A 24,842-nucleotide genomic window follows, 5' to 3' on the forward strand; every position below is an offset into this window, starting at 1 on the left:
TTCCTAAGCCGTAGTCGCGCTTTAGGCCGCGGCGGTCCCCAAGGGCCTGATGGGAGTTGTAGTTCTTTGGGACTCCGTCCTCTTGCGGAACGGTAAGGGCAAACAGGTTATTTGTCAAGGGACACGCACATCTTTTAAGAGATAAGTCAGTCGTCGTCACCTACGTTGTGGCTGTTGAATGATAAAATTAATGAATGAATGGCTCCCGAAATTGCCACTGAGGATTTTCCAACTGTCGCTAAGTGATGTGAGACTTGGGAAGAACTCAAGCATACTACAAACATTTAATCTGAATTTAATGTGGCAAGGAATGTGACAGATGGATGTACGGAACAATGTGGGAATACATAATGGGACGCGCAGTCCATCATGAGTTCAGAGAAAAGCTGCTGAGACTCGAACTGAGTTCTAAAGAATGAATTAGCATCTGCGAGTGGTTAAAGGAAAAACAGGTGCTGTGCAGAAGAAAATGAGTACGTGAGAAGCCTAACTAATTCACTGCCCCTGCACTGTAAATCTAGGACTGCAAACTCAAATGTCTGCATTAAGGGAAGCAACTAGGAAAATCAACGACCAGGAGAGCTGGGGCTGTTGAAAATTGCAGAGGTTATTTCTGCTGAAAGTTGGGCAAACCGTATTCAGCCAGGTAGGTGTTGTGGGACCTGGGTGGCCAGTTCTTCCAGTTTTCAAGAGAAACAATTTAGGCAGATTTTTATAGGAAACTTTCCACTTTTGAAATTTTGGTCGGTAATTGAAAGCGTTAAAAAAAACTTGCGGCCCAAATACAACACCGAAAGTGGCCAGCCTAGAGGGTGCCAGTTCAGTCTGTCATTAAACAGGTGTCACTGTTTAAAAATGTACACATGATTTAATTGTGTGACTGAGTAGAGACATGAAGATGTCTGTGTCACTGAAAGATTGAAAAAAGTTTATTACAGTTCCACATTGCCATTGAAAAAGTCCGAATCAAAATAGAGTCACTTGTATTTTTTATCTAATCAGAAGATATGGAGCTGGGGAAGGGACATAAAGGGAAGGTTCTCATACACCAATGCCTGATGACAAAAACCATCTCAAAAGACTGCAACAACCACATTTCATCTTCCTAGTCAGCCATACCCACCACCAAGGATGCAGCCTTGATAGCATTCCTTTTACTTAATTCACAATAGCCAACTAATCACATCCTATCTGTTTTAACTCACAGACATCTCTCAAATTTCTGCCCTTTTTTTTCATACCTATTTCTGTTTCTGTATTAGACTCTGAGCATCCTTTGCCTAAATACTGCATCTTTTGCCTAAATGCTCTCAGCTGGTCTCTCTGCTTGCAGTTTGTTTCCTCTCAAGTCATAGTTCTCGGCAGATCTGCCAATTATCTATGTTGCTCCAAATGAAACTTCTTACTGCATTCTGGATAAACTCTAAGCTCCTCAACATAGCACACAAAATCCCTTCTGGCCTGGTTCCTGCCAACCTTTCCATCTCCTGTCACTCCTACTTAAATGACTGCTCTAATCAGTTTTTATAGATATTCTCATTGATGATTTGGCATCCATTGATCACCAGACCAAACTAACAGCCAACATTGTTGACATTTTCCCTGGGGCCTGGCTTTTGAGGGTGTGCCTAAATCATGTTGCAAATCTTCCTAACACAACTCTTAACATCTATGTTTTACTTCTTGCCCAATCAAAAATGTCTCTACCTAGCTACTTGCAGACACATTAGCAATAAAGGCAGAGTGCCAGTTCCTCTCTTTTTTCTTCTTTGGAGACAGGGTCTTGTTCTGTTGCCCAGGCTGTAGTGCAGTGGCATGTGATCACAGCTCATAGTAACCTGGCATTCCTGGGCTCAAGTGCTCCTGCCTCAGTCTCTCAAGTGCCTGGGACTACATGGTATGGTACCATGCCTGGCTAATTATTTTTTAATTAAAAAAATGTTTTTTGCAGAGACAGGGTCTCATTATGTTGCCCAGGCTGGTCTTGAACTCTTGGATTCAAGCAATCCTCCTGCCTTGGCCTCCCAAAACGCTGGAATTATAGCTGTGAGTCACCAGGTCCAACCCCGGTTCGTCTCTTTTTTCTTTGTCCCTGTGCACATTGAGGTTTTGTGTGGCCCTGAGTGGTGGCTAAATAACAAGCAAAGAGGAAGACTCTAAAGGAAAATAATGTTTATTCAGGAGTAGGCATTGCAATGGAAATATGCTTGCCATAGTCAACTATGTGCATATTCAGGGAGGTGTAAAGGAAGACAAAGATTTTTCAACAAAAAATGAATCAGATTGCATAACTGCTTTGAGATAATTATCCTCCATTACAAGGATCAACCACAAGGATGGCATCAGTACTAGGCTGGACAGGCAGTTGCTGGATAGCTGTCCTCACAGAAGTATTTTTCGTGTATTAGGTTGTGATGACCTTTGTCCAAGGTTGAGGCTCTTAGGTTTAGGTGAGCACCGATACTGACTGGCTATCAAAACATGGTTAACAAGGAAATAACTAACTTTAAATAATAGTGTCTAATATCTTGGTTTACAGAGGTAATCTATATAAACTGTTAAAAGTGAAATAATTGAGGACAGTGAATGGGACAAATATTTTAGGTAAACTTTTGTGTAAAGTCTTAAAATTATTTTTGCTGCTCATTTAATATCTGGGCCATTTCCAATTAAGAATGGTCATGATATGGGGAAATATGTTTCTAAAATTGTGGAATTGTTCTTATCTATAAATGCCCATATCAGATAATTCAGGATTTCTTGTTTGTAGCATTTCACGAAAGTTTTATATTACTAAGAATAAGAATTCTGTTAACACATAATTCTGTATACAAAACATGTCAGAAAGGTTGTGTTATTAGTGAGAAAAAGAATAATTTTGTCTAATTTAGAAGTTATTTAAAATTTAGCTCAAATTACAGATTTGAAAAAGTAACTTATGAAACAATGTAGTAAGTAACCGGTATAGTTTTATCAACTTCTATGCCAAACCCTAATACCTCAAAATATCTAGCAGAGACAAATATAAAAATCCAGACAAAATGTACACTGACAATTCTGAAGGCATTTCCATTTTTACTTTACCAATAATTTTAAAATTAGCTTGTTTAGTAAAGTTATGCTTAAATCATATGAACTTGAAAATTGCTTAGACTTATTTACTTAATTTATGAGTGCTGTTTTACTTATAAACCAATTTGGTAGACACAGCATATAACAAGTGTACATATAAATAAACACATCTAGACATGTATATACACACACGAATGAAGATGCAATATCTTTCATCTTGGATCCCTAACCATACCATGCGATAGCAACCCAAGCTTGCCGATTTTACTTTGTTTACCCCTAATGGGCTAAATGAAGCTCCAATGAAGGCTGTGAAGCAATATTTCAGGTAAAACAATTTTCATGGCAGTTTGATGGTGCCAAACAGCACCAAAGGAGAACATCACATACTAACTAGGCCTGATCCTGCTTAGACCAGCAGCCCCAAAGCCTGGATACATGCAACTCCATCCCACTTTCCCGTTCAACAGCAAACTCCAGATTCCAAATACTGGGGCCAAACAGTACCGCAACTGCAAGAGAAAATTCTAAGGACGGCTTAGTACTAGTCCTCAGAACCGCTGCTGAGGGCATCCCCTTTGGAGAGGTTGAGGTCTGGAGGATCCCCTGGGGAATCGCCCTTTGGGGTCCAGCCTTAGAGTATCAGATATCTCTGACCTTAGGTGGGCACCAGTGCCACTTTCCATGTTTTCCCTCCAGAGTCGGTGGCCTACTGTGAGCTTTCCTTTGGTTCCTGGGTGTAACCCCCAATGTTTAGCATCCTTATGATTTGATAAGGCCATGCTTTCCCATGGTTCCTGTTCCACTAGAGTGATAACCATGAACTGTAATGATAGGAACTGGAAGCTGGGTAGGCTTCTTTTGTCCTTAGCCAGTCAAGTAGGGTAAGGGAAGAACTTAGCATAGAAAAGAAGGGTTCCATCACCGGAAACACAAGCAGGTTCGCCCTGAGCTGCATCACACGTAGGGATCAGGGACCACAACCAGAAAAAATAGAAAAAAGCCCTTCAGAGTGACCCCACCCAGAAACCTGCAGTTGCCTCCGTGTTTAGGCACTACCCACCAAGGGTCCCGGGTTGGAGAGGAAAAGAGAGAGAGAGGGAGAGATTCTCTTATATAGAGTGGAAAAGAAAAGATGGAAAATCCCAAACGTTGGGCTTACCTCCTGGCTGGCTTGCCAAAGTATGTTACCAGTGGAGGGTGTCCAGGTTCTGGGCATCTTGAACCAAGAATTGGACAAAACACACAAACAAAGCAAGAAAAGAATGAAGCAACAGAAGCAGAGATTTATGAAATGAAAGTGCACTCCACAGGCTGGGAGAGGTTGCCATTGGTTACTTGATATATGCTCTATGTAAATGGAGAGGATGAAGTAAATTACAAAGTCATTTATTCGGTGTATGTCCTATGTAAATGGAGATTATATTTCTTGTCATAGCTGAAGTGTTTCCATTACTTTTTTTTTTTTTTTTTTGAGACAGAGTCTCACTCTGTCACCCAGGCTGGAGTGCAGTGGTGTGATCTCGGCTCACTGCAACCTCCACCTCCTGGGTTCAAGTGATTCTCCTGCCTCAGCCCCCCAAGTAGCTGGGATTACAGGTGCCCACCACCATGCCCAGCTAATTTTTGCATTTTTAGTAGAGATGGGTTTTACCAGGTTGCCCAGGCTGGTCTCAAACTCCTGACCTCAGGTGATCCACCCACCTCGGCCTCTCAAAGTGCTGAGATTACACTTGTGAGCCACTGTGCCTGGCCTGAAGTGTTTCCATTTCGTTTAGTTCTAGGATGTCTGCATGAATCTGCTTTGTTTCCTGATCCGATTCTCCTGCCTCAGTAGGGTTGAATAAACTGCACACATGGTTGCATCTTAAAGTGTCTTCTAAATAGGAACATTCTGATCCAGAATCCTTCATCTCTTCCAGCTCCTCTGCGCCACCAACCTGGTGGTTACGGGCCTGTGTGTCACTTGGAGTTGATGTTATCATTTCACTTCAGTCTTTTTATAAACTTTAACACAAAGTGTACAAAATGTGTTAGTTTATATTTTGTCATATATTGGCAACCTCTTTAATATCTAGAGAGTGGATATATTTTAAAATTTGGACTCATTTGTCCAGTAGATAACACAATATGTAGTATAGCAAAGTTACATGCCATGCACTTAACATACGGGGCAATGGATAAACTGAAATTTTGTAGTATACAATAGCAAAACATCTTTTGTGATTTCTTCCCTCTCACCTTCCTCAACCGAATGAACACTGTTCACATAAGTGATTTAATAATCCCGCTTTCAAACACAATATTTCCCATCGGTTTTTAAAAGCTATTTACAATAAGTATTATTATACTATTTTACTTTTAAATACATCAAGCATTTCTAACTGTCTAGAAAGACCAGATAATTTCATATAACTTTCCACTGTGTAGACAGCACTGTAAAATAAAATTGCACACATAACAATGGCTATCATCTGAGGTATCTTCTAAATATGACAGTTTTGACCTCGAACAAGTCCTTCCTCACTTCCTTCTGTCTGTCTTCAATCCAATGGACAAGTACAGGCATGTGTAATATTAGAGAAGGCTAAACTCTAATTACTATCTCTAATTTTTTACTATCTGTAAATTCATATCCAAAAGTCATCTACAGAAGGCAAGTTTTCCTATGACTTTCAACACAAAGTGTACAAAATGTGCTAATTTTACTAGATACTTTATCATACACTGGCAGCCTCTCAAACATCTAGAGACCAGATGTTACAAAATTAGGACTCCTTTGTCCATTATGTACTCTATCTACATAGCAAAGCAAAATGCATAAAACATACAGAAAAATGGTGAGTGAGATGTCCGAGTATGAACACACCAGCTTATCACCTTGGGCGATTTCTTCCCTCCCATCTCGAAATCATTGAACAAGTGTAGACAAGTACTAAACTGCCCACAGAGGTGGCTTCACAATTCCACTTCCAAAAGACAGTATTTCCTTTTTTTTTTCTGTGACTCTAGCCAAAAAAAGACAGTATTTCCTAAGAATTTTAGCAAAAGATATTTACAAAGTGATATTTTACTACCTCTCCATTTAACATATGTCAGGCAATTCTGAACATCTACATTGACTAGATGTTTCAGGTAAGAAGTTAATTTGTCCACTAGACACATTGAAGTCTTTAATAAAGTGCAAACCCATAACAACAGTTATGACTGGAGTCTTCTAAATGTGAACATTCTGGCCTAGCAACTTTCCCATCTCCATCAACCCAGTGGGCAATAATGCTCAAATTTTCAGAAGACAGTCTTTCCTGGGAATCTTAAAATGAAATGTACAAATTATATTAGTTTACTAGCTCTACTTGTGTCCTATGCTGGCAACATCTTTAACATCTAGAAAGACTAGATATTGTAAAGTCAGGACTCATTCATCCTTTATGTACACAATATACCCAGATAAGTAAAAGAAAATGCGCAGATATTAACAAGGATTAAACTCGCCTCACTATAAGCACATTGGCATAGAGCTCTTACACTTCCTTTCCTCTCTCCTCCCCTGAACCAGTGTACCAACACAATGTTTATTACTTAAGAAGTGGTTTGGCCATTCTAAAAAACAACCTTACATATGAATTTTAACAAAAAGATTTGCAAAATATGTTATTTTACTATCTCTAATTTTAACATATATCAGGCATTTCAGAACATCTAGAAAGAGTAGATAGTTCAAAAAATACTTAGCATTGTCAACTACATGAACAGTAGTGAGAAAATGCACACATGGAACAATGGTTGGAATGTGAAAATGTCTTCCCAATATGACCAGTGTGGCACAGAACTGTCCTCTCTTCCTTCTCAGGTCTTGCTCTCCATGTCTTCTAAACCAGTGGTCCCCAACCTTTTTAGCACCAGGGACTGGTTTCAGGGAAGACAAATTTTCCATGGGAGGTAGGGGCATGGTTTCAGGATGCAGCTCTTCCATCTCAGATCATCAGGCATTAGAGTCTCATAAGGAGGGTGCAACCTAGATCCAGGAGCCGGGGCCACTCTAACCTGGATCACTCTAAGTGGGTTAGAGGAGAGCCTGCTCTAACCCACTTAATAAATGTGGATGTGTGGCTCCTGCTGTCACTTCCAGTGGTGGTCTAACAACGCCATTGCAAAAAGTCATCTCCAGAAGTCATTTGTGTCCTTTTTTTTTTTTTAAAAACAAATGGGAATTTACAAGAACTCTAACATAAGTCAGCAACTTCTTTACACTTAGAAGGGCTCGATGTAGCAAACGTTTTCTTTTAAAAGGCTGAGGGGAACTTGAGAGCAGCTTTTTTCCTATGATATACACGGGCCTTCTATAAACAGCGAAGAAATCTTCCCAAAGGGTGGTGGGCCTTTCCGATGGGCCTAGCGGGGCATTATTCTACCACTTGTCTTTTCCGTCACCAAGGTCTGGTAGAAGGAAGACCAGCTGGGCGATGGGCGCTAACCCTTCCACCCCTCACTGCCGGACTCCCCTCATCTTCTGGGCCCATTAAGGACTTTGTCGGTTGTCGTCGGGACTAGGTGGGTGTCGCCCATTTGGGATGGAGCAGCCACCTCACAACCCGGATCTGCGCTGCTCCACCGCCTGTAGAGGCGGCTGAGCCTGCACGCAGACCCACTTTCCTGGCTCTCCTCACCCCCTAGAGGCCTCCGTGGCATTGGGGCCACCTCCCTGCTTCCCACGCTGCCACACCTGCCACCACGCATGGACGCTGCGTCCAGGCGGCCCTGCCAGGCGAGGGTTTTGTCTAGGACCGGCAAGGTTGGTGGGGGAGACCCGGCAGCCGGCGGGGAAGCCACGGCGAGGGCTCAGTGTTCTGCAGGGCCAGAAGGCCTGGAGGGGACCCGCGGAGCTGGCCACCCTCTGCTTCTCAAATTATGTTCATCTTTCTATACTGATTTCAAAATATGCATTAGCCCTTTGTTCCTTCTTTAAAATCTTCACAATTGGAGAACGATCCAAGATGGCGGATCGCTAACATCCCGGGATTGCAGCTCTCAGGGAAGGCGCGGAGAACTAGAGGACGCCACACTTTCAGACAAATTCTGGTCGCTCACGGAGCAGAAGATCCCCCAGTGGAGGAAACACACGGGTGGCCAGCGCGACTCTCGTGGCTGGAGCAGCGGTTCCGCCGGCACCTCGGCGGGGCAGCTCTCGGAGCAAAGTAAACAGGTTCGAACCACCCACAAGGGCCCCCAGCATGACACTAGAGCCCGCGCAGCGGCTGTGACGGCACCTCGGCGCAGCAGCACTCGGCGCAGAGTAAACGGGACCGGTTCCTCTTCTGACCGAGGTTTGGAGCCCCGGGAAGACAGAGTCACCTACTACAGACACAAGAAGGAAGCCCGACAGCAGAATCCTGGGCAGAAAAGCACCATCAGTTTTAACGCTGCTGCTCTGGCCCTGGGAACTAACAACCTGGACGTCCACTCAAGAGACCTAATCTAAAAGTTGGTAATTTCAAAGACGACAGGAGGATAAATTAACAATGATGGGAAGAAACCAGCGTAAAAAAGCTGAGAATACTCAAAGTCAGAACGCCTCTCCCTCTAAAGATGATCACAGTTCCACATCAACAATGGAATAAGGCTTGATGGAGAACGAGCGCATCCTGATGACAGAATCACTCTTCAAGGAATGGATAATAACAAACTTCGGTGAGTTAAAAGAACATGTTGTAGCCCAACGTAAAGAAACTAGGAACTTTGAAAAAAGGTTTGATGAAATCCTATTGAGAATAGACAACTTAGAGAGGAGTATGAGTGAATTAATGGAACTGAAGAATACAATACAGGAACTCCGAGAAGTATGCACAGGTTTAAACACTCGAATTGTTCAAGCAGAAGAAGGGATATCAGAGGTCAAAGTCCAACTTAATGAAATAAAACATGAAGAAAAGATTAGAGAAAAAAGGATAAAAAGGAATGAGCAAAGTCTCCAAAAAATGTGGGACTATGTGAAAAGACCAAATTTACGTTTGATAGGTGTACCTGAATGCGACGGAGAGAATGAATCCAAGCTGGAAAATACCCTTCAGGATATTATTCAGGAAAATTTTCCTAAACTAGCAAAGCAGGTCAACATTCAACCCCAGGTAATACAGAGAACACCACAAAGATATTCCTCAAGAAGAGCAACCCCAAGGCACATAATCGTTAGATTCACCAGGGTTGAAACGAAGGAGAAAATACTAAGGGCAGCCAGAGAGAAAGATCAGGTTACCCACAAAGGCAAGCCTATCAGACTTACAGCAGATCTCTCAGCAGAAACTCTACAAGCCAGAAGAGAGTGGGGGCCAATATTCAACATCCTCAAAGAACAGAACCTTCAGCCCAGAATTTCATATCCAGCCAAACTAAACTTCACAACTGAAGGAAAAATAAAATCTTTTATGAACAAGCAAGAACTCAGAGATTTTATTACCACCAGCCTGCTTTACAAGAGCTTCTGAAAGAAGCATTACAAACAGAAAGAAACAACCAGTATTAGCCTTTCTAAAAATACACCAAAAAGTAAAGAGCACCAATATAAAGAAGAATTTTCATCAACGAATGGATAAAACAGCCAGTCAACATCAAATGGCAGTAACCCTAAATTTAAACTGACTAAATCCCCTAATCAAAAGACACAGCCAAAACCCAATGGCATGTTACATCCAGACTTGTTTCACATGCAAGGATACACAAAGACTCAAAACAAAGGGATGGAGAAAGATTTACTAACCAAATGGAGAACAAAAATAAATAATAAATAAATAAAAAGCAGGAGTTGCAATTCTCGTATCGGATAAAATAGATTTTAAAGCAACAAAGATATAGTGGTAAAAGGATCAATGCAACAACAAGAGCTAACGATCCTAACACCCAGATACGAGACTTAGATTCAATGAGACAGAAAATTAATAAGGATATCAAGGACTCGAACTCAGATCCAGAACAAGTAAACTTAATAAATATTTATAGAGCTCTCCACTTCAAATACACAAAATATACATTTTAGTCAATACCACATCACACCTACCCATAAGTTTAAATGAAACATTGATGGGCCATTATTAATACACAATTTTTTTCAAAATAAAGCAATATTTCCATTTACTCTCCCTCTTTTTTTTCCTCTTTCTTCCTCTCCTTTACTTATTTTTTTTTTTCTTTCTTTCTCTCAAAAAAAAAGAAATCAACTTGTAAACCTCTAGATCGAGGTTGGCAATGTCTCTCTCATTGCTTGATTCCCTTCCTTCCCTTCCCTCCCTCCCCACTTCCTCCCTTCCTTCCTTCCTTCCTTCCTTCATCCCTTCCTTTCTCCCTACCGTCCTTCTTCTCTCCCTTCCTGCCTTCAAAAAAAAAAAAAAATCTTCACAATTTATTTGTCCATTTTAGTCTTACATGACTTTTGAATTTTGTATCATCTCAAATTAATATTTTCCTTAATTGCTACTAGGCTTGTGGAATATTAGAAATTCTTTCCAAGTACTATATAAGAAATATGTTAATGTAGTAATTTTTTATGGTTTTAATTTTATATTTAAACCTTTAATATGTTTGGAAAGTTTTTACTTTAACCAATGAGTTGAAGGTCCACGAGATTTTCTTGTGCCAAAATTTTCAGCCACTTTGCTTCTGAACACTTTAGTGAGTGTCCTGTCTATACCCCCAGAGTACCAGTTTGATCATATACTACATTCTCATTTGCATGTGACATCTGGAACTTTTATTCTGTTCATTATTTCTGTGTGACTGTCACCCTTTCCAATCATCATCGTACATTTCATTTTTTAAAATAAGCTTCGTTGAATATATTTAAGGTATCCATCATGTTATGAGATACATACGTAGTTTTTAAAAAAAAGGTTACTATAGGGAAGCAAGGAATCCCAAATAAAGTACAATTTATTACCTATACTGTAGTCCTTCTGTTGCACATTAGATCTCTAGACTTGTTCATCCTGCGTATCTGCTACTTTGTTTTGTTTGGCTTGAGACAGGGTCTCCTGTCCCCAGGCTGGAGTGCAGTGGCATGGTCAAATCACTGCTCACTGCAGCCTCAACCTCCCAGGCTCAACTCATCCTCCTGAGTAGTTGGGACTACAGGTGGGCACCACCACTATTGGATAATGTTTTGTGTGTTTTTTTGCAGAGACAGGGTTTTGTCATGTTGCCCAGGCTGGTATCGAACTCCTGGGCTCAAGCAATCCGCCCACCTCTGCCTCCCAAAGTCCTGGTATACTATACCAGAGTGAGCCACTGTGCCTAGGCCTCCTATCTGCTGCTTTGTATCCTCTGACCTCCACCCTCCTCCACCTATGGTTTTGTTCTCTATCCTGTATACCTGTATTTGAATGTTTTCTTTAAATTCCCCATATGAGTGAGATCACGTAATTTTCTTTCTGTCTGCCTTATTTCACTTAATGTCCTGCAGTTTCATCCATGTTGCGGCAAATGGCAAGATAGTCCTTTTAGGGCTGAATAATATTCCATTTTGTGTGTACATATATAGAGAATAATATTCCATTTTGTGTGTGTATATATATGTGTGGGAATATATAAATATATATATATTTCTCATCTGTCTCACATATATATTATATATTATATATATATTCCCACACACACACATATATACACACAAAATGGAATATTATTCAGCCCTAAAAGGGCTGAATATGTAGCTCCTATTAATTTACTGAATGATACATTTGATTTATATAAAATTATATATATATATATACACACACACCAGTTTATTCATTCATTTTTCAACAGGCATCATTTAGGTTGTTTCCATATATTGGCTGCAATGCTGCAATGAACATGGGATTGCAGATATCTTTAAAGGTGGTTGTCTCATTTTCTTTGGGTGGTTGTCTCATTTTCTTTGGCCCTAAAGAGGGATTGTTGGGTCATCTGTAGTTCTGTTTTCAATTTCTTTAGAAACCTCCATACTGTTTTCCACGATGGCTATGCATTCTGACCAACAATGCATAAGCATTCTCTGTTCTCGTCACCCTTATCCATATTTATTAATATCTTTTGACTTTTGATACTAGTCTTTCATCCTAGTATTATCTGGTATCTCATAATGGTTTCAATTCACATTTCCCTTATGATTAGTGATGTTGAACACCTTTTCATATCCATCTTGGCCATTTTTGTTCTTGGAGAAATGTCTTTTCAGGTTTTTGCCCATTTTTAAATGGGATAATTTGTTTTCCTGCTTTTGAGTTGTATGAGTTATCAATTTTATGTATCTTTTTAGATATATAGCTTGCAAATATTTTTTTCCAACCCATAGGCTGTCAATTTGTTTTGTTGCTTGCTGTCTTTGCTATGCAGAAGCTTTTCAGCTTGATGTCGTCCCATTTAGTTATTTTTGTTTTTGTGGCCTGGGCTTTTGGTGTGGTAACCAAAAAATCACGGCTAAGGCCAAGATTCAAGAGTTTATCATGCATTTTAACAGCTGGAAGAGCTCATCCACTCTCATTTTTTTTCTCACAATTTTTCTCATCTGTCTCACTTAATTTTGTTTTTTAGTTGAGGATGAGTATCAGTTCGTCAAGTTAAAAAATTGTATATTGATTAATTTAGGGAGAATTAACATCATTACCATACTGAGTCTTCCTATCCAAAGGGATATGTCTTTTTTACATTATTTTTTACTTTGATAAGTGTGGTTTAAATGTCGCTCTGATTAATTTACTGAATGATACATTTTATTTATTCTTGTTAATTATTATTGTCCTAACTCACTATTATTTGTATAAAAGAAAGTTATTTTATATTTTAATATTTCTTTTCACTTTACTGAATTTTATTTTACCACTTTTAACATTTTATTTTTTATTACTATGATTATTATATTATTTTGAGACAAAGTCTTGCTCTGTTGCCAGGCTGGAGTGCTCTGGTGTGATCTCGGCTCACTGCAACCTCTGCCTCCCAGGATCAAGCAATTCTTATGCTTCAGCCTCCTGAGTAGCTGGGACTAAAGGTGTGCACCACCATTTTAGGCTAATTTTTTATATTTTTAGAAGCGATGCAGTTTCGATATGGTGGCCAGGATGGTCTCGAACTCTTGGCCTCATGCGATCTGCCCACCTTAGCCTCCCAAAATGCTGGGATTACAGGCATGAACCACCATGCCTGGCTGTAATATTTTGTTATTATTTGGTTCTTATGGATTTCCTAAGTGTATAATCACTTAAAGATAAAAATACTTTTGGCATTTCTTTCTTTTTTTTTTTTTTTTTTTGAGATGGAGTTTCGCTCTTGTTACCCAGGCTGGAGTGCAATGGCGCGATCTCGGCTCCTGGGTTCAGGCAATTCTCCTGCCTCAGCCTCCTGAGTAGCTGGGATTACAGGCGTGCGCCACCATGCCCAGCTAATTTTTTGTATTTTTAGTAGAGACCGGGTTTCACCATGTTGACCAGGATGGTCTTGATCTCTTGACCTCATGATCCACCCGTCTCGGCCTTCCAAAGTGCTGGGATTACAGGCTTGAACCACCGCTCCCGGCCGCTGGCATTTCTTTAAATGTTATAACTTATTTAATTTTCTTTTTCTTTTCTTTTCTTTTTTTTTTTTTTTTTGAGTCGGAGTTTTTCTCTTGTTACCCAGGCTGGAGTGCAATGGCGCGATCTCAGCTCATGGCAACCTCCGCCTCCTGGGTTCAGGCAATTCTCCTGCCTCAGCCTCCCGAGTAGCTGGGATTACAGGCACGTGCCACCATGCCCAGCTAATTTTTTGTATTTTTAGTAGAGATGGGGTTTCACCATGTTGACCAGGATGGTCCTGATCTTTTGACCTCGTGATCCACCCGCCTCGGCCTCCCAAAGTGCTGGGATTACAGGCGAGCCACCGTGCCCGGCCTTAATTTTCTTATATAATTGGATTGGCCACCTGTTCCAAAGCATTGTAAAATAAGATTCATAGTAATCAACTATTTTTTTTTTCACATTCCTCACTTTTGTAGGAGTGCTTCTGTTTCCTCACCATTAGGTATATATTAGCTTTTGTTAACGTGTATATAAAATTATGGCCCAATAACACCTGTCTACCCTATTTTAGTAATTAATTATTAATTAAGAATGGATGTTTAAGGTTTTTATTCTAGCCCAGTTGCCTAAGATTTCCAGGAATATACCTGTACTCTAATAAAATTTGGTTATTGATCCACTGCAGTGAGACAGATCACATTGCAGGGGAGTCATGGGGTATCTCACCAAACAAAGGGAAAGACACAGTTATTGTAGGGTTTGGGGTAAGTGTGGAGTTTAGATGAATATTAAATAAGGCAGAGTGTTGACAGGCTCAGAGGAAAGTAGGGCTGTATGTAAAAAGGTCCATGTCAGGTCTGGACTGCAAAATGGACCCAAAGTCCCATTTTCTTGAATACTACACGGTTGAGAGAGGTGTGGAATGTTGTGTCCAGAAACCCCTTAGCTGTAGTTCTGCATCTGAGCACAAGTTGAGGCTGTGTTAGGAGTCAGGAAAAGAAAGGAGCCAACGGAAGTTATTTAGAAAGCAAAATCAACAGAACTTGGTGACACTGGATGTAGTGTGAGGGAAAATGGTGAGCTGAAATTTCACCCCTCTATTTATAGCTTACGTGTTGGGTAGATGACCATGTCTTCAGCTGATACGGAATATTCTATAACAACAATTGGTTTAGGGAAGCAAGAGAGAGAAGAGCAGGATGATCACCTCAATTTTTGATTTGTTGGGTTTCTGATTGCCTCAAGACTGGAGTATAGATCACAGGTAGGTAGTAGAATGTGTAAGTGCAGGGATACTGCTGGAGGCTGGGGTTACAGCCATAGGTATAGATGCCCAGGAGTCATGAGCATCGCTGAAGGAGGGCCTGCAAAGTGAGAGGAGCACTGGATTAAGGGAAAACCCCAGGAAGATTTCCCTAAGGTTTCCAGGCTGGTAGGATGAGCCCACAGTGAAGACTACAAATGAACAGAGGTAGGAATCAAAGCAGAGACCTACCATGTCAGAGAAACTCAGAAGAGTTCCAAGGAAGAGGGAGTGGTCAACTGTATCAAGTACAGGAAACAGGCTTAGGAATGGAAGACCTGAATTGGTTGAATAGTTGGCAGGTAGATGGTGATTTTTGCCAGGGTACATTCAGGGAAGTTGGTAAAGCAGAAGACAAAATTTTATGTGTTCAGCCAATAATCAGAAGTGAGACAGAAAAGTGAGCCTCTACCTTATAGAAAGCTGGGCTGAGAAGGACAGGAGTCAGGGCAGTATCTGCTGTGGCTTTAGGCTCAAGGAGTGGTTTTTAGCAAAACAGGTGTCAGTGTTTCACTTTTATCAACTAGCTCGAATCAGGTCCTCAGCTATGCCTGATGGAATTCACCTAAAATACCAAAATAAAGGTAAGTCTTCTGTAGTCTTTCTGTATTCACTTGAGTACTTGATCTCTGTAACTCACTCTGCATCCTCCTTCCTGCCCCTTCCCTGGTAAGACACACACACACACACACACACACACACACACCAATATACATTTGCTTTTTCTAATGATCACACAGACCCTTTTAGAAAAGATTGCTCCTTGGACGGTACGCAAGAGGTATGGCCATGACAGACACAAGGCTTTAGGGAAAGTCCAGATGAATCTTGAGCCGAGAAGGAAGAGCTCAGTTGCATAGGTATTTAGCCAGAAAGCATAGAGAAATCCTTCTGTTGAAAATGTTTAGGAAAGATTGGAGTTTTTGAAATATAAAATCAATAATTTTTATTTTTTGTTCTGCACACATGGCAACACAGAACTGTGAAGACAGACGTGGTTAACACAAACCACTCAAGCCAACGGAATCATGGCAAACTCATGGATCATCTGAGCTCCTATCTCCACCTTGGTGGCAGCCCCACCTCTCGGATTTTAAGTTCTGTGGAAAGTGCAGGCTTCCAGGAGTGCTGTGGAACAGAGCAGAGAGGTAGGATTTTCAAAATCTTCTTATATTTATTTCTGAACTGTTGAGTGAATGAACAATTCAGCATAGTACCAAGGTGTGCAGACTCGCTGCCTCCTCTTCTGTGAACTGGGCAGTTCTCCCAGTGCTCTTTTCTACTTGCCTGCACAGCTCCTGTGCCTATCCTGAGGAGTGCCCCATGCCAAAGCTCTAACATAATTTTCCTGCCCTATAGGGTTCCCCACTTTGTTTCTTTTGGGTGAGGGTCACACATCTGAGTTCATGAGGCCAGCAGTCGCCCAGGAAGACTGTCCTCCCTGACCTCTTTAAGCAGGTGAAGAACTGACTTGTCAAAAAGCACCTACAATGTGCCAGTTTCTGTGCTGAGGGATAAGGATGGAGGAGAGAACAGCAGAGCCAGACTGTCTCCCCTTGTGGAGGATATAGGTTAGGTAAATATCAACTCGATTCTCACAACAGTGAACCTAGACAAGCACAGTGCTGCTTCCATCAGAATTACATGGGGGCAGCTTTTAAAATGCAGATACCTGACCTAGCACAGACTTGCTAAATCAGTATCTCAAGGCTCTGAAAATTAGCATTTAAATAAGGATCAGCACTCCCTTTACAGTATACTCCTGTGGAAAGAGTAATTGCCCTACACTACCACGTGTTATTCCCCCACATCTTCCAAACTTTTTCAGGTGACTCAGTTTCACGCAACATAGTTATACTGCAAAGGTGTGTTTTATTGTATTTCAATTCTCAGAAACTGGTGTTTCAAACGAGTAGTATGTATGGTAACTTTATCATTACCAGAACCTATCATTGTTGAAGCTCTCAAGCAGCAGTGTCTGTAAGGGCTTTCTGTGATGATGCAAACATTCTCTTTACTGACTAATATGAGCCACATGTGGCTGTTGAGCACTTGAAATATGGCTGGGTGGGATTGAAGAAATACATCTTTTATTTACTTTATTTTAATTAACTTAAATTTCAATAGTCACATCTTGCTGGTGGCTACCATACTGGACAAGGCAAATCTAAGCAAAAGTTTACTGCAGAGCAATGGCATGTGCACATAAACCTGTTCCTTTTCTTAGAAATAAAATGGAATTCTCTGTGTTCAATAAGTTCACTATCTTAGTGCTCTGAGCCTGTGTCCCCTTACTATCTGCCCATACAGGCTAGCCTGTCATACATGCTGGGCTTAGATGGTTCACTCACCATTTCATTTTGTCCATGTTGTCCTATCCCGAGGGCCACAGTCTACCCGTCCTGTACCCACCACCCCAGCAATCACCACCATGTTTGGCTGCCACTTCCCCATGCTGTTCCTCCTACTCACGTGAGGTGGAGCATTTTCTCAGGTTGCCAACAGCCTTGACGTATTCTTCTCCTAAGTATTTTTCATATGTGTTTTTGTCATGAAGTTTGGCCAAACATACTGTGTCATCTCTGAACAGAAGGTCCTTGGTTTCAGATCGGAACATGCAAAAGTAGCTCGAGCAGTCAGGTACGCTCCTTCCAAATATTTTCTGTCAAGTGAACAGAAAGTCCGTGAGGACCTGTAGTCTTTTAGCAGCTGGGAACACATGGATCAGAAGAGTCTGAAAGCTCTGAATCAGCCCCGGGGAAAAAGGGATGCTATAGAGAATGCCCTGGGAATTTTCCACCTCTTTAGCTGCCATTTACTCACTTAGGGCCCTAGCTCCATGTTTTCATGATGCCCTCAAAACCATCTATAGGGTCTCCAGTCCCATCTTCCTCTGAGGAGTCCCTCCCACCCATCACCCATGCCTGCCTACTCTGATCTCTCTTCCCCACTTCATTGCCCTTCACTGGGGGCTGCTTATAGGAAATGAGAGGACAATAATAGGTCCTTTCAGATGTTATTATCCAAGAAGATATTAAACGTGAATCTTCCCAGAGGAGCAGCAGAGGTAGCTGTTAAAAATTCATGTCTGAGGTTCATGCCTGTAATCCCAGCACTTTGGGAGGTTGAGGCAGGTGGATCACAAGATCAGGAGTTTGAGACCAGCCTGGCCAAGATTGTGAAACCCCAGCTTTACTAAAAATACAAAAATTAGCCAGGCATGGTGGTGGGCGCCTGTAATCCCAGCTACCCAGGAGGCTGAGGCAGGAGAATTTCTTGAACCTGGGAGGCTGAGGTTGCAGCAAGCCGAGATTGGGCCACTGCACTCTAGCCTGGGTGACAGAGCAAGACTCCATCTCAAAAAAAAAAAGTTCATGTTTGACTGAATTTTGAATCCTTTCTTGGGCAAGCCACTCAACTTCTCCAGGTCTCCAAAGGTTGTAAGTGAAATGATGGCCACAAAATGTTCAACTTTCCATATAGCAGCTAGGAAATGTTTGTTACATGCTCATTGTTGTCATCATGTACCTTAAAAGGACTTCTAAATGTATGCTATCTTAGTTTTTTTTAAAAAATAGATAATGGTGAGTCAACAGCAGGCAGCTATGCCTGAAAATAAGGTGATGTGTGTATGTGTGGAGGGGCCTTTAGGATTAGAATCCTCAGGCTCTCTGAGGACAACAAGGTTGTCCCCCAAGAGGGCAGGCTCTCCAATGGCAGGGATCCTGTGTTTTTCAGAGAGTTGATAACAGTGCTCAGTCTGCCTCGGCCAGAGGAACAGAAATCCACTCTTCATGACTTGTATCAGCAAGCACTAGGAAACAGGGTCTGTTGTCTTCATTTTTGGGAAGAACAGGAGTAGAGGAAATAAGAGTACCCCTGAACAAGGTTAGGGGGAGCAGAAAGGCATATTCCTGGTCCCAAGGGTGCATGGATCATTGCTAGTGACCAGGAGCTAGAAGCAGAGCCGGGCCTGGGAGGTCTAGTTCCATAATTGCACAGCTAACGTGTGTGAGCATGTCCTATAGAGCAGGCATTTTCCTATGCCCTTTGGGTGCATGTCTTCACTTAATACTCATATTAACCAAGAAGTAGGGAAAAGTATTATTATTACAACTTTATATATGAGGAAGCTGAGGCATGGAGCGGTTATATAATATACCCAAGATTGCACAGCTACGAAGCTGTGGAGCTGAGATTTGAACCCTCATATTCTAGTCCACAATGCATAGCATGAAAGTCACAATGCATGAAATTCTAGTTCTCAAAAAAGAAAGTGCTGGAGTCATGGCTGCACTTACTTGTAAACTCCCCCCAAATAACCTGTAGCCATCTAGGAAGAAAAGGTGGGAGGCCCTGGCTGGTCCATACCTGCTGGTCAAGTAGCACCTGCTGGACACAATCTGCCTTATCTTTCCGTGTGACCACAGCATGATTCGGGGCTCGGGCCAGGTGGCAGCTCTCAAACTTATCCACAGACTTCCTGGAACCATCGAGGCACAGCAACTCAAAATCGTCTTTATTCAGATTCTTAGCCCACGCTTCAGGGTTGTCATCTAGGGAGAGAAAGAAGGTGGATCAGCTGGTGGCTTTGGTCAAGGTTCCCCACTGGGGAGATGGGACTGACTCAGTGGTGTGTAGAGAACCTGGGCCTTCTGGCCAGCAGAAATGCCCACACTGGGGTTACAGTGATGTGAACAGGAAGAGATACCCATGTGGTCTACAAGGCAATACCGGACTCACAACTGCCAGGAATGCTTATTGATCACCCCTTTCCAACCTTCCCCACCCAGCCAGGTGGGAGTGAACTACATTCTGTGGATGCTTTTCAAAAAGATCTTCCTTTCCACTAAATTCCAAAGTCTTCTGTACCTCTTGCTCCAGCAGAGGAAGAGTGTGACACTCTAAGCCAGGTGGACCAGTTTCTGTGGAGTAATATATGACATCTCCAAACAAAAGAACTTTTCCGCAGGGGACACCTCTGGAATCTGCACCAGAATTTTAAATCTGACTCCCTTGTTCCAATTCTAAGTAAGAATGTGCACATGCCTGTGTGATACAGGCCTATATCCCATCTTGGCCCCCTGTGCCTTTTCTTTTCTGTAGTTCTAAAAAAAAGAAAATCTCACCCAGTCTTAGGGTTTTGGCTCCTTCCTCCTGAGGTACTTCACAAATATGTTTTGCTAATTTTTATTTATCTCCCATAATTCAGGATTGTGACCTTTTTAAAAATGAATTTTTCGGCCGGGTGTGGTGGCTCACGCCTGTAATCCCAGCACTTTGGGAGGCCAAGGTGGGTGGATCACCTGAGGTCAGGAGTTCAAGACCAGGCTGGCCAAGATGGTAAAACCCCATCTTTAAAAATAAATAAATAAATAAAAATAATAAAAAACGAAAAATGAATTTTTAATTTAATTTTCTTTCTTTAACCAAATAATTAGTACATGCGATCATACTCATAAATTTTTGAATATCTCTCTATATTAACTAAAAACCTCCTTTCCTATATTTCCCAAATCTCGCTCAGTCTTATAGCGTTAGTCCTTAATATCACATTTGGGAGTTTCCATTCATGTCTCATCATATGTATTTTTTTAACGTGTCTATATGGATGTCACATATTTCTAATTTTCTTAAGTATTAGATCTTGACAAATGTAAAATGCTATAGCTTTTTTTCAATTGTTTACATAACTTATAGATTCTTCTTGTCAGTACATATAAATCAAGCTCATTCTTCTTAACTACTATATTTCATAGTATGGCTCTAATAGTATTTTTAAACCATTCCTCTTTTAATAGGCATTTGAGGTTTTTTGCCACTACCATAGTGTTAAAATTAGTGTTACTGGCATATAATTGTGCTTGCATAGAAGTGGAATAGTTAGTTCAAAGGCTATGTGCCTTTTTATGTTATTTTATTTATTATTTATAATACATTAGTATTATACTCATTCTCAGCCCTCCATTCTCAGCCCTCACCAAGGCACAGTCTTATTGGAGGGGTAAGTAGCACACATATCAAAACCAAAAATTCAAGCCAGGGATACTAATATTTTTTTCTTTTTTTTTGAGACGGAGTTTCGCTCTCGTTACCGAGGCTGGAGTGCAATGGCGCGATCTCGGCTCACCGCAACCTCTGCCTCCTGGGTTCAGGCAATTCTCCTGCCTCAGCCTCCTGAGTAGCTGGGATTACAGGCACGCGCCACCATGCCCAGCTAATTTTTTGTATTTTTAGTAGAGATGGGGTTTCACCATGTTGACCAGGATGGTCTCGATCTCTTGACCTCGTGATCCACCCACCTTGGCCTCCCAAAGTGCTGGGATTACAGGCGTGAGCCACTGCGCCTGGCTAATAATATTTTATATTTTGTGAAACACTCTAGATGCTGTGTGAGCTCAAACCAGGGCTTTGAGAACAAATGAATTAAGAAACTGGCTGGAGACGGCAAGATTTCAGATGTTTCTTATAGTATGTGGAGGAGGAGAGGAGGAGAAAGGAATGCCTCTCTGTGGGAGGAAAGAAGAGTGCAGGTGAGACTGAGCAGGTGTGTGCCTGGTGTATCTAACGGTGAGAGGAGACCCGCCTCTTGAACATCACAGGCAGTGGGATATGTGAGGTGCTCAGGGAAGAGGAAAAGTAGATTTGTGAGGAAACTGATGTTAATGAATGAGCCAGAACCTGAAGGTAGAAAATTAAGACAAATTAGATGAGAGGTGATTCAGTCTGGCTAGAAGGGCATGTTAAAGATATGCTTTTTCAGTAAAAAATAATGCATGTTTATTGATGGGAATTTGTTAAATGCTACATAGTATTGGAAGAACATTTTGAAGCCTTTGTAATTTCATAGCCTACACCTTCAAAATTAGTACATTTCTAACATTCTTTTTCCTACACACACATACAATATGCTCACACACACACACACACACACAAATTGAGATAAAAGAGCCCATGTAGACTGGGTGCAGTGGCTCGTGCCTGTAATCAAAGCACTTTGGGAGGCCAAGGCGGGCAGATCACAATGTCCAGAGATTGAGACCATCCTGGCCAACATGGTGAAACCCCGTCTCTACTTAAAATACAAAAGTTAGCTGGGTGTGGTGGCACGTGCCTGTAGTCCCAGCTACTCAGGAGGCTGAGGCAGGAGAATCACTTGAACCCAGGAAGCGGAGGTTGCAGGGAGCCGAGATCGCGCCGTTGCACTCCAGCGTGGGTGACAGAGTAAGACTCCATCTCAAAAAAAAGAAAAAAAGCCCATGTGTTTTTGTGTCTTGCTTCTTGCTTGCATATACCATGGAACTTAAGACAGATTTTGGAGGAGGTAGAGATGGGGGAAAGGATTGAAAAACTCCCTATTGGGTGCTATGCTAACTACCTGGGTGACGGGTTCAATCATACCCCAAACTCAGCATCATGTAATACACCAGGTAACAAACCTGCATATGCACCCCCAATCTAAAATAAAAGTTGAAAAAGAAAAAAATTAATGGCAGAAGGCGGCAAGAAGGTGCAAAAGTGTAAGTATGATGAATCAGACATGGTGTGACCTATAGTTAGTAATATTTATCAGGAATGTGATATTAAATCAGGGGTATTCGACCAGTAGTTCCCAAACTTACAATACATCAAAATTACCTTGGCTTTTATAAAATTATGTTTTCTGCCTTAAATGGACACAATAAAATTTAATTTTAAAAAAAGACACATTTTGAAGAAATAAGATATTGACTGACAGACTTAATCTAGGCCTGACAGCCAGGGAGTAAAGCAGGATTCTTTATAGGGATAGAGGCTAGGAGAAGAGGAGGGAACGTTGACAGAAAGATGAGGACAGTTGGCTTTGCAATTCGAGTGTACCGTGTACATAAAGTGACACCTTGGGAAATACAGTGGAATGGAATTGAGATTGCAGGTCAGGCCTCCCATCTAAATTCTATTCAGGAGGTTAGAATTTTTGAGTCATTGCAAAGAGTAGAGGGTCAAAGCTTAGAAAGGGGAGCTGTACTCAGAAGGATACTGAAAGAAATCAAGGGTGACAAAGAACCAAGCTGAGGGTAACACTCTGGCAGGAGGAAGAAGGAGAGCCCTTAAAGGAAAAAGCAAAAATAATATGAGGGAACAAAGGAAAATTAGTCAATCCAATATTTCGTCAAACAAATTCTTAGCAACTATGGTGTGCTATGTGCTACACTAGGTACTGGGAATATAAGAGGAAGAAAAAGCGTAAGGAGTTTCTATAGCCAAAGTGTATGACAGAATGTGGTGAATTCAATCATAATAGCAACAGGAACAGAGGATTCTTCTTGTAGGATGGGGCATGCCATCTGGGAAGGCTTCCTGGAGGGGCTGGTGCTGAGCTGGTTCGTTCTGGATGAGCTGCCCAGGAAAGGTGAGGAGTTGGAGGAATGAGCATGAGAGAAGGCAGGGAAGTATTCACAGCCTGAATTCCGGCGGGCTCTCCTAGCACTTAGGGAAACTGGGGGGTCAGGTGTGGGGCCAATGTTTGTTTTGCTTTTAATGTCATGGCTGTCCAACGTTAACCCACAAGTTAACACCCATTGATGATTCTTACTTGAATCAGTTATCAATATATTGGTTGCCAAGTGACAATTTTCTAAATCTGTCATTCCTTCCACATTCATTAGTTTTCCCGTCTTTGCTTGTTCAATCAGTATTGCTTCATGCATTCTTATTTCTTTCAATGGGCTATTATCCCTTACTGCTACCATTACTTATTTTAATGCCCAAAATTCCCAGACTTGGCAATAGGAAAGCCTTCTAACTGGCTCTTATATGCTTTGAGTGTCTGTCACTGCTTGAGCACTTCAGTGTGGTGTTCTAGGCTCAGCATGTATTTTTCCTGCTGCAGTCCTGAAGTCAGCTATTTTTCCAAGGAGTTTTGGCTCCTTTTAGCAAAGAAGAGTAACTTACAAGCCAGTATGTTGGTGCTTACTCCTGCTGGTGTGCCATTGCCTCTAGGTCTTCTCAATGGACACAACCCAGAAATACAGAAAATAGCTATAAAAGGCATTACTGGGATGACTGACAACATTTAAATGTGTACTGTGGATATGACAAGTATTAAATCCACATAATGTAAAATGTCCTGATCTTGGTAATCCTACTGTGGGTATGCAAGAGATTGTCTTATTCGTAGGAAATAGGCACTGAAGTATTTAGGGGAAAGGAGCACAAGGCTTGCAGCTGTGAGAGTGTGCATTGAGGAGGATTTAGGGCCACTGGGGCCCCATGAGCCTGATTATTCTGTGCACTCAAGTGAACATGTCTGTCTTCACTGAGCAGATAGGTTGAGAATCAGAGCTTTGGAGTCTGACAGCAGACATAATACTTCCACAAAGGCATCCCTGAATACAAGTGAATACCAGTAACCAGGATCTAGTGATCTACGAGGACAGGGGAGCAGGTGCACGTACCCCCGGTGATCTGTGTGACAGTCTGGTGTTTCACAAAGGCCACATCTCCCTTCTCAACCAGACACCTGCAGAGGTCCAGACAGTGGGAGAGAAAAAAGAGGTGGTCAGAGTGACTTATCTCTCATTCAGAGGACTACCTTATAGATTCAGGATGGCCATCTGAAAACAGTAATTGTAACTTCCATTCTAACAGTAAGCAATGTAAGGAATAAAGAGAACAGAAACAAAACACTCTGAATTGATTAGAGTTATACAGTCTCAGTTTCACATACTAAATCTAAATTTTGGGTACAGTTTCTCTTACAAATGACATCATTTCCTTGGCATCAACAAGGATAGTAGGGAATTGATTTTCCAGTGAGGTGATGCCTCCCCCAGTATATGAATGAAAAACTCAATTTCTTCAGATTCTTGTGCAAGGCAAATGTCTAGGCAACATTTGTGAGAAACTGACACTATCACACATTGCAATTTGTGCCATCCTTCGTCCCTTTGAAAAACAAC

At 41.5% G+C, this 24,842-nt stretch overlaps 2 protein-coding genes across 7 annotated transcripts in view; one reads left to right on the top strand and one right to left on the bottom strand.

Annotated features, from left to right (window-relative positions):
• Positions 1 to 68: 68 nt before the first annotated feature.
• The window catches only part of TOPBP1 (DNA topoisomerase II binding protein 1), a 172,569-nt gene continuing 147,795 nt past the window's right edge, over positions 69 to 24,842 (top strand). For all 6 annotated transcript variants that reach the window (XM_078354192.1, XM_078354197.1, XM_035278456.3 and 3 more), the window contains exons 1-2: positions 69 to 646; positions 15,880 to 16,049. The gene's annotated coding sequence lies outside the window, so the exon portion shown is untranslated. The remainder of the gene's footprint in view (positions 647 to 15,879; positions 16,050 to 24,842) is intronic.
• TF (transferrin) overlaps positions 15,822 to 24,842 on the bottom strand; it is a 32,708-nt gene continuing 23,687 nt past the window's right edge. The window contains exons 14-17 of the mRNA XM_008983803.5: positions 24,339 to 24,403; positions 19,273 to 19,457; positions 17,374 to 17,563; positions 15,822 to 16,029 (exon numbers count right to left, since the gene is read on the bottom strand). Coding sequence (XP_008982051.2) covers positions 15,995 to 16,029; positions 17,374 to 17,563; positions 19,273 to 19,457; positions 24,339 to 24,403 — 475 coding nt within the window. The 3' untranslated portion in view covers positions 15,822 to 15,994. The remainder of the gene's footprint in view (positions 16,030 to 17,373; positions 17,564 to 19,272; positions 19,458 to 24,338; positions 24,404 to 24,842) is intronic.

The sequence above is a fragment of the Callithrix jacchus genome, chromosome 17, assembly GCF_049354715.1.
Source record: "Callithrix jacchus isolate 240 chromosome 17, calJac240_pri, whole genome shotgun sequence".
NCBI lineage: Eukaryota > Metazoa > Chordata > Mammalia > Primates > Cebidae > Callithrix > Callithrix jacchus.